This window comes from Bombus affinis, chromosome 5 (assembly GCF_024516045.1).
Source record: "Bombus affinis isolate iyBomAffi1 chromosome 5, iyBomAffi1.2, whole genome shotgun sequence".
Classification (NCBI taxonomy): domain Eukaryota; kingdom Metazoa; phylum Arthropoda; class Insecta; order Hymenoptera; family Apidae; genus Bombus; species Bombus affinis.
The window spans coordinates 1465148-1475000 of NC_066348.1; the positions used below are offsets into that span (position 1 = coordinate 1465148).

The 9853-nt window shown below is 37.2% G+C and overlaps 1 protein-coding gene across 11 annotated transcripts in view; it reads right to left on the minus strand.

Moving 5' to 3' along the window:
• Positions 1-9853, minus strand: part of LOC126916147 (protein tramtrack, beta isoform) — a 45645-nt gene that overhangs the window by 6244 nt on the left and 29548 nt on the right. For 8 of the 11 annotated variants that reach the window (XM_050721626.1, XM_050721621.1, XM_050721620.1 and 5 more), the window contains exon 5: positions 2344-9099. In XM_050721626.1, coding sequence (XP_050577583.1) covers positions 8384-9099 — 716 coding nt within the window. In that variant the 3' untranslated portion in view covers positions 2344-8383. Of the gene's footprint in view, positions 1-45; positions 322-1461; positions 1734-2343; positions 9100-9853 lie in introns of those variants that run through there. The other 3 variants (XM_050721630.1, XM_050721631.1, XM_050721629.1) reach the window with 3 other exon arrangements.

Consider the following 9853-nt stretch of genomic DNA (forward strand, 5'->3'; position numbering starts at 1 on the left):
ATGGCGAAGCGATTACGCCGATGCACAGGGTGTTCAAAGACTTACTTCCGAGGTCTTCCGCGCTTTCTTGTTGGCTGGCTCTTCTCTGTTCTCGTCGTTCTCGTTGTCAGAGTGGCGGGAGCTGAGGTGACCAATGTAACCCTTACGGGACTTGAAGTAAGCGTTACAGCTGTGGCACTTGAACAGCGGGGCCGGTTGGGTGACCTGGGTGGAGACGTGGAGTTTGTACTTGTGCCTGTACCAACGGGTTCGAGACGGTAGCACCTCGCCGCACCACTTGCAGACTACGGAACCGTCGTTTTGAATGAGGTATTCCAGCAGCTTGTAAAATAACGTTTATTTGGTTTTTTCTCTCCCTCTCTCACCCTTTCCTCTTTAATCATCCTCGCTCGCCCCATCGTATCACGTCGCGCTCGATCGTATCCACCCTATCTTTCTTTTCCTCCCTTCTCTAGGTTTATTCCCTTCCGTATAGAATTCGAAACCCTTCGACCTGGTGTTGGTGATGATTCGAGACAAAAATCTATCGCTATCGGATTGGAACTTAGCTGCGAGTTACCATGATACCATGAATTTGTTCAATCTCAGGCAAAAACAAATATTCGAGATATTCTCGTATTTTTGTTCTGCGGTTTCTTTATGCAGTCATCGAGTTCTCTGTTTCTGCGGCGCGGTGTTGCCGGACGGACGATACACCGACAGAAAAGGTGTCACCCGAGATAAACAAGATTAGAAATAAAATCCACTTCTCCGCGCGCAATTATATATAGAGAAAGTGCGGTTCAACGAATTCCTTGCGAAAAGTAAACGGCGCGCTAATGAAAAAGATACGAGGACAAACCAGATAAGACATGCCCGGATGGAGAGTTGCTCTTTACGGTTTAACGTTACAGAATGCTTTCCATTCGGTTGTCTGCGAAAATGCATGCACATTGCCAACTAGTTGGGATAACAGATAATTAGAAATAACCTTTCAGTCGTAAAGCAGAACCGTAAAATTCTTTTCACATTTACCTGACAATCCCAAAAACTGGATACAAAGTATCACGGTCATTAATTAAAATGATTATTATGCCTTTTCTTCTACACCAATGAACAGTCCCTATATCTCCTCTCTTATAATAAGATTTTAATCGATGCTCTAGTGCGATCAAACAAGTATGTAACGATATATATCTACTTGTAAGTACATACTTCTAACTCTCTAACGAACTTTCCAAAAATGCCCTTAGTCTAAAGAATGGTTGAACCAGCCGAATGGAAAACATCTTATAAAATGCGCGGCGACAAGAGCTTTCCAAGTGGCTTCCTGGTGCTCTGCCCATTTCTGTTGGTGCCGTCTCCGCGAGGACATGGTGATAAGCCGCGCCTCCTTCTCATAATCGTCCTCTGAACGAAGCCAGGTGGCACAGCTGGTGCACTGCCTGCCGAAGCAGCATCAAAAGCAGCAGACCAACCAACCTGTTTCCTGACCTCCGGCTCGGCCTCCCCGGATTCTGACTTAGGTAGCAACAGATCTCCCCGATCCTCCTCCCGGTCGGTGAGGAAGTGCATTCCGCTAACCACTCGCTCGGACTTGATGTACGTGCTGCCTGTATTTCCTTCGCAGAACGAATCCTCACCGCTCCTCGTCGCCGTCGTCGAAGCTGCTGAAGGAGGAGGCGGCGGCGACGACGAGGACGACGACGTGCAGATCTCGAACGTGATGTCGCTCGGTAGACTCGGCAGCTGATCTGGGCACACATGGAAAGAGAACAGGTACAGGAGCGTTAGTATCATTCAGCTGGAAGATTAGTCATCGGTTGTGTTCCTTGAATTTATGAGGCGAGGAACAAGGACAATTTAATGAGGTTTCAATGTTTTATTATCGAGTGTAAGCAATGTTTTAAATTGAAATTTGGGAATAGTTTTTGGAATATTACAGTCTGTAGCTTCAGAATAGGCCTGAAAGTCTTGGAATTTATTATCAGTTCGAGCAGCGTTTAATCTGAACTTTTAGGAAATTTTGTGATTTAGATTCACAGGAGTATTCAAATCACGTTAGTATTCCAAAGCAGGACTTGGAAAAGGAGGAAAAGCTGTTGATTTCCTGAAATGTTCGATAAAGCAATTTAGCTCTTATGTTTCTTTCGATAAAGATTCAAGAATCCTCTGAATTATGGTGAAAAGTCTTACCCAATTAAAAATTTGATTAAGAATGGATTTAAAGATAATTTAAGAATTAATTTAAGAAACGTATCCGTTTGGTCGATTTTAAGTTCAATGAATATTTCCGCATGGCGGATTTCGCGAAAACAAAGGACGAATAGTTCCAAAAGAGAAGAACGACTAAACGGAGAGATGTTTGTTCCTCTGTTTTGCTTTAATGAAGGTTGCGCTAATCGATACAAGAAATAAACGGTCGGGTATTGCAGTTGTATATCACAAAGAGTTACAAAGAAACTACAATTAGATAAAAACAAATAAAAATAATAATAGGTATTAAATTGTTATAGTCCTTATCGCCATCCGGCACCGATCATAATAGGTACATATGTACGTACACTTAAATGTACAGTCAACGACCGACGATAATGTGCGAACGTATAGCTTCATTTTCTTTATTATTACTGTTATATGATATAACTTTTTTTTGTTTGTTTGTATAAGCGCGCTTCCACCCTCAAATGGGGCGAACGTACAATATAATATAATATAATATATAATAATATAATATAATATAGTATTTATATATAATATATAATAGATTTTTTTCTGTATTCGCAACGTCTATATCTTTTAATAATTCTCACAATTCCTTCTCTTCTATTGCAAAAATCTACCATTACTTATTAGTACATTTTCGTAGTTCTAACATCCTGCATGTATGTGTTTTGTTACTTTTAGTGTCACTAATAGAATTATGTACTGCTTCTCCCTTCTATCGAAACAGAGTGTCGTGTGATGCTTCCAGGATCGAGTGCAAATAAAAGTGTCAGTACTGGTACCTATATATTTCGTATATGCGTGTATATCTTTATAACATTACGGTGAATTTCATAAAACTCACTTGCATTATCTCCATTTCTAAAGCGTCGAAGAACAGTAAGTAGGAATAATAATGCAGGTGGACATGCGTGTATATAACTTTTCCTTTTCTTTATTTAAGACGTCTGCCGGTGCTTTCTTTTTATCGATAGATATTTAAACGTGCGTGTAAACCGCGAATTTTATTCGCAGCAAAAGAAAGATTTGTAGTGGGTCGAGGTTCTGGTAATAGACGAGGAGACACAAACGACACTGATGTGTTGCGACTTTTTCATCGGTTTACGCGAAGAAAAAACGTACCCGTCGCTAACACATGAATAAAACGTGCAGATTTAACTATGGTAAATATAAATAAGTCTATTCGCCAGAACGTCGTGACAATATACATAAATATATATCATCTATATCTTGCATTCTACTTCAACGAATAAAATTGGAAACGTAATAGAAGGTATCGCATTAATGTCACAAGCTACAGTAGCATTTAACGCTCGAATAAAATATCTCTGCATCATGAAAAATTCAAGTAACCGCATTTGCATTTTGTTCGGTTATTTCGTGTCCTCATTCCGTATGTGTTAATCGTGTGGCTTCCTTTAAAGCCTAACGCATCTTATCTCGTAACCTAATTACCCGATGTTATAGTTAAAACTAAAAATAAAATAATAAACGTTATTTGACGATGACAATAACATATATACATATATATTATATATATATATATATATATATATATATATAATATATAAATATATATAATAGTGTAATAATAATATAATAGAGCTATTACAATAATGGTATAAAACTAAAACGTAAGAAGTAAGGTAGTCACAATGCATGGAAAGTGAAGAAAAAAAGTATAACACGACCGTTTTCGATTGCTTTTGCACACATCATAGAATTGAGAAATTCGTTTTGTCATTTCCTTTTTCTTTCGTAAGACTCATTGGTATCGCAATGACGTTAGAGCCTTCAACTGTATACGTATAGCGCAAACCTTATCTTTCCAAATAGTAATAATTTTCTTCGTTAATACAAGCAATCAATCGAAATTGCATACGATGCCCATTTTTTATAACCGTACATATTAATCCCACATATTATATATCAATCACTAACTCAAATTGCGAAACAATTTCTTCGAAACTGTTAATATATCTTTCAGTGATTAACAAGCGATAAGGAATTCAAAACGTGCTCTGCATTCTGGTAGTATTTTAGATGTGTGCTTTTTCGTATATGCATAATATCAAAATGAACGTTACGCTTCCTAAATAACAACTATAAATTGGACGCAAGAAACAGAATTGTGCGCGAATATAAATTTCGTGCTTCAGCTAACGGAAACTAAACAGTTATCATTGTTTTTCCTTTACATTTACGCAATTTCGTTATACATATATAAATATATATATACATATATATAATTATATATATATGTGTGTTATATTAAATATATGATCATCAATCATATATAATATATATATTATACACACACCTATATATATAATATATATGTATATATATGTATATATATATATATATATTGATATATTTTTTTTTTTTGCTTTTTTGTCCTTTTAAATACCGACTACGAGTACGAGCTGGATATACAAGAGAGAAGCTCGACGAGTTCTCTGGTGTTACGGCAACGAAATCACACGCGGGTTCACATTCCCTCTCACGTAATATATTTCTCTTTATATATATTCTTTTAAATAGTTCTCTGTAATAATTAAGATTTGATGATTATCATCATTATCGTCATCATTACCATCATCATCATTATCATTATAATCATCATTATCATCATCATTATCATCATCATCATCATTATCATCATCATCATCATCATCATCATTCTGAGACATACACATCACACATCTAACATCCATGCTCATTTTCTCTCATGCGTATAACACCGATGCGGAAGACCAAAATACTGCTTTCCGTTCAGTATTCGTTCGAAAGTTCTCGCAACGAATTATAGCATTATAGAAAAGGAAAATAGCAGGAAGAGTGGACGAAGTAGGAAATATTAATTCGCTGTTCTTTTTAGTAGACGTATCGTAATGCGAAAATAATAGATACCATTTATAACAAATTTTGTAGAATAAGGGATTTATAATGTCAGATCTATGGGTAAAATTGTTATGCGATTAAACAAATATATTTTTGTAAGCATTTAATTTAATGATATGTTTGGATTTTATTGCTGAATAATATTATTTTGTACCAGGTTGAAAAATAACGAAACGATGGAGAATAGTAGAAATTACAACGAATGGCGAATTATTTTCCTCTCGTTCCTTCTTTCCTGGTTTATGTTTTAGAATTGATACGGAGGGATAGTAACGCGTTGCTCCTACGAACAAAATATAACACTTCGTTTGTATTAGTTCTGCTCGACTGCGTGAACGATGTTTGAACATTTCCCCAAAAAGTTATTGGTATATATGTATATATATATATACATATATTATATATGTATACATATTATATATATATAAGTACGTGCGCGCACGCTCGTACATACGCGCGAATAAATTTATATTTCGTTCAACTATTTCTACTCTGCGGTGTCCCAACACCGAAAAAAAAGAAAACGTGTTAACAATGTATCAAATAATAGATTTCTTTCAGATTTTTTAACGAACGAATGAACGAAAAAAGTATAATATAATATAATAGTGTAATATAATATAATATAATATAATATAATATAATATAATATAATATAATATAATATAATATAATAATATAATATAATAATAATAATAATAATAATAATAATAATAATAATAAATCAAGGAGAAAAAACAAACGGTCCAGACCCAAAACTAACTGAGGGTCATTAAATATACTATGCCTGTATAGATAACTTTCTTTATAACTTGTCTGTGCTTGCCTGTGCATTATTAACTTATATACCTAGCAATAATAACCAATTCTATCGGTGCTTGTCCATATCTAAAAGTTAATAATTCTTATCAAACAATAATATTAATAGAAATAATAGTAACGGTGAAAATAAAAATAATATTATTTTTGCTGCATTAATAGTAGTGCGAGTAGTAGTAAATCAGTAATAATAATAGTAAGAATAATAATTAATTATTGGTAATAACTATAATACACTTTCCCAGAAAACCTGTACATGTACCGGTCTGTTATGTAGTATAATTCATGTTTCTTCATCCCTTTTCTCTATTTTAGGCACTATCTAATGAACTCTACGAGACTTCTGTGCCTCGTAGGGAACCGTTAATAAACTCTCTGATAAATATACATTTTCATCTTCTTTCTGCCTTTCTTTCTTTTAATATTTTACTAATATGTTTTATTACGCACCATTGGAATCAAATCTGTTGGAAGGCGTAGGAAACATTAAAAAGAGAAAAATAGCAATAATAGTTAGAATAATATTAATACGAATCCTGGTTATGAAACTCTGTACTTTTGATAACAATCCATTTGCTCATCTTTCTCTTCGTTACTTTAGAACATAACACAACTGACAAAAATTTGGAAGCACGTTATTATCGCTCGAATAAGCTTCTATGCAAATTGATAAGCATAGATGAATGTTTGTTGAAAGTTTGAAAAAGTTTGAAAGTTGAAATTGCGAAAAGACATTTCTCAATACAAACAAAGGGGAAAAATATCCAAATTTCATTCTTTTGGCGGAAAACAACTAGTTTGATCGTGATTGCATACAGTTTTATGAAGATGTATAGGGAACTATGAAAGGTGCAAAATTGGAAAATATCTGGAAAGAAGAGAGAACATATTCACAACCAACGTTTCACACGTGAACTGCTGAATTCGAAAAAGCGGGTAAAACAAGGAAACAAAAAGAAGTGAAAAAAGAAATAAAAACATCGCGCGTGCGTTAAAGCATTGGAAGTATTTTTAAAGCTATCACGGTATAATCTAAAACGGGAATATACCCATACGATACTTTGTCAGTCACATTAATCGTATTGCTTACGTTGCTCCGTTATATTTTGCTTCAAAAAGAAGAAAAGGAAGATATACTCTAGACATAAATTTTATATGTTAAAAATGATGCATTCGTATCAAAGAAAAAGAAAAGGAAAAAGAAAAAGAGAATACGCGGTTGATAAAGGCACGAGAAAGCTGGCTAGTTTTACAAGAATATATATCTCCCTCTTATTTGTTCACCAATATCGTTAAATTTCGTTTCTCAAAATATAAAGAGAAAATTGGAATTTTATATGCAGACTACGCCCGCGTAAAATACTGCGACGATATTTAGTAAAAGAGAACTTTTCGGTAACGCGGACTCGGCACGATAAACATTACTTTCAACATTGTGAAACAATGGTTCCCATATATGGTACATACGCAAACGTAACCGCCTACAGTATTAGTTACACGATAAAAACCTATAAACAAGTATAGCCTTTTCAATCGCTATCATTAAAAGTTCCTCTTTTTCCGACTGGCCAAATCGCTTTCTCCGCGAATTTCTTTGAAATTTCACGTGGCTTACGTTTCCATGTGTAAAACCATGGCGATCATGATGGTCGTGCAAGTGAAGGAGACACAGCCGGGCATCGATCGTCCACAAGCATTGCCCGCTATTGCACAGTTCAAGGATTATATAATACTAATGTACACAGCAGCACTACTCGAGCACTTACGTTCGAGTATAGACATCTCTTTCTCTTTGTCCTTTAATTCAAAAAAAAAAAGAAAGAAAAAGAAAAAAGAAAAAAATCCCCACGATCACTCGACGTTGTCCCGCTCAGCAGTGTTTGTATGCGATCTGTCACGTTAGTCTCCTCCACTGGCCGATATCAACCGTCGGTCGCCCTTCTTCCCGAAAAGACAATACTCGTCGGGCTTCCATTAAAAACGACTATCAAAAATTGATCGCGCGCGTAGGAAATCCGACCTCGCTTTAATACAACGTGAGGAGTCGATCATCGCGGGGGTGAGACAGGCTATGCGATTGGTCCGCGGCACACAGATTATGATATATTTTGTTTTCTCAGACCGAAGACAACTTGATTCATTTTTCTATCGGTGTCTCTCTGTACGACCACGTATTTTCACTATCGGATGACTAGACTAGGGCGGTGCTGAGAAGACGACAGAGTAAACGAAAGAAGATTTCGCTTTCTCAAACACGCCCCCGCCTGAATATGGAGAGCATCCTCGAGGTGGCCACGTGCTTCAACGTCGTCCTCGAGAGCGTGCTCCTCGAGTTCCTTTGGACGTCACTAGTCGCGACGGTCGTTTCTCCTCGGCCAGTGTTCTCTTCCGCTGGTTCAGTGGTCGTTCTTCGTGCTGGACCGATCGCCATCCCACCTCGCCCTCGCACTGCCCGCTAAGGCGAGAGAAAAAAACCAAACGGCATCACGCAGTCCTTCGGCATGAAGCAGTCGTGCACGGTTTTCATATGATTCTTCATTTTGTCAGGCCTGGAGAATTCTTTTCCACATACCGGACACGGGAATACCTTCCTCTGATGGCCTTCGTGGTAAAGAAAGGCGTGCCGTTGGAAGCTGTATTTATTCTTGAACGTTTTCTGAATGTCGAGCTTCGCACACTCAGTGCATTGATAGACACCCTCGGATATCGAGGCGTAACGAAAGAGATTCAAACCGCGAACGGACATCTCGGTCAGCTGTTCAGCAGGATCCTGCGAGTGCGATGTGGCGCGACGCCTCATGCGTCTCTTCGGCACCTGTCGACCAGGCGGTGCCGACATGGTTCCGATCTGGTGACCGCTACTCGTCGACGAGGAATTGGTGGTCGGTGCCGGGCTACTACTACTGCTACTTCCACCGCTGTTCTGCGCGTTGTTCCTACCGGTTGCCGGTGACATCGACGAACTTCTTGTCGACGTGGTGGTCATCGTTGTGCCGGAACTGGACGCTGTGCTGGACGTCGAGCTAGTAGTTGTGGTCAACGAAGTGGTGGTGTTCGATCTCGCGTTCGATGTGTCCGTGCTCGATTGATTCGCCGAAGATCCTGATCCAGAATTTCGACCTTTCTCTTTCCACGTCTCGCCATCCGACTTCGTGTTCCCCGATGAAAACTCTGTGAAAAGATTCGAGTTAGTAAAGAGACTGATTCTTATCGATAACAAGTAACGATCGTGGTTACAACAATTACGACAATGAGCATTATCAAAGAGACTCTCTAAGACATGATTTGTTCTCTGGCTACGGTAAAGGCTGTGTAAATTGCATGCAACTGCGATCTAATTCGTACTGAAAATAAATATTTAATGATATCGATGTATGATTGTATACTCTGATGCGTGCAGAACAGAGATACGAGAGGCTACTGCGAGTCGTAAAGGGAATTTATAGCTCGATGTGAAATCAACATGGCATATAAATGATTCTGTATAAAGTACAAATAAAATCTAAATAACACCTGAAAATAAAATTATAATATGAAAGAACGAATAATAATCTACTTAATAAAGTACCAATAAATAATACGAGGGAATCGGGAATTTTGGATATCAATGAAAATAAAAATCTCGCATTGATCAAACAAAACCAAAACAAAGTATAGTCGTGTACCATTTTCTTTTCTTTTTTTTTTTTTTTTTAACAAGTTGTCAGGCAAAAATCGGGCCTTCATTGCGTTTTGTGTACTCGTAATATACAGAATGACGGATCGATTCCACGCTGAAAATTCTTGACGATCGTGTATCAACTTAAAAAAGGGGAAGGGTAAGCAAAGGGAACATAATGGCAATGATAACTAAGAAAGAATTCACCCGATGCTTTTCTCCCTTTTTAAGCATCAGTAATTTTGGTACATCCCAATGGAAGATGCA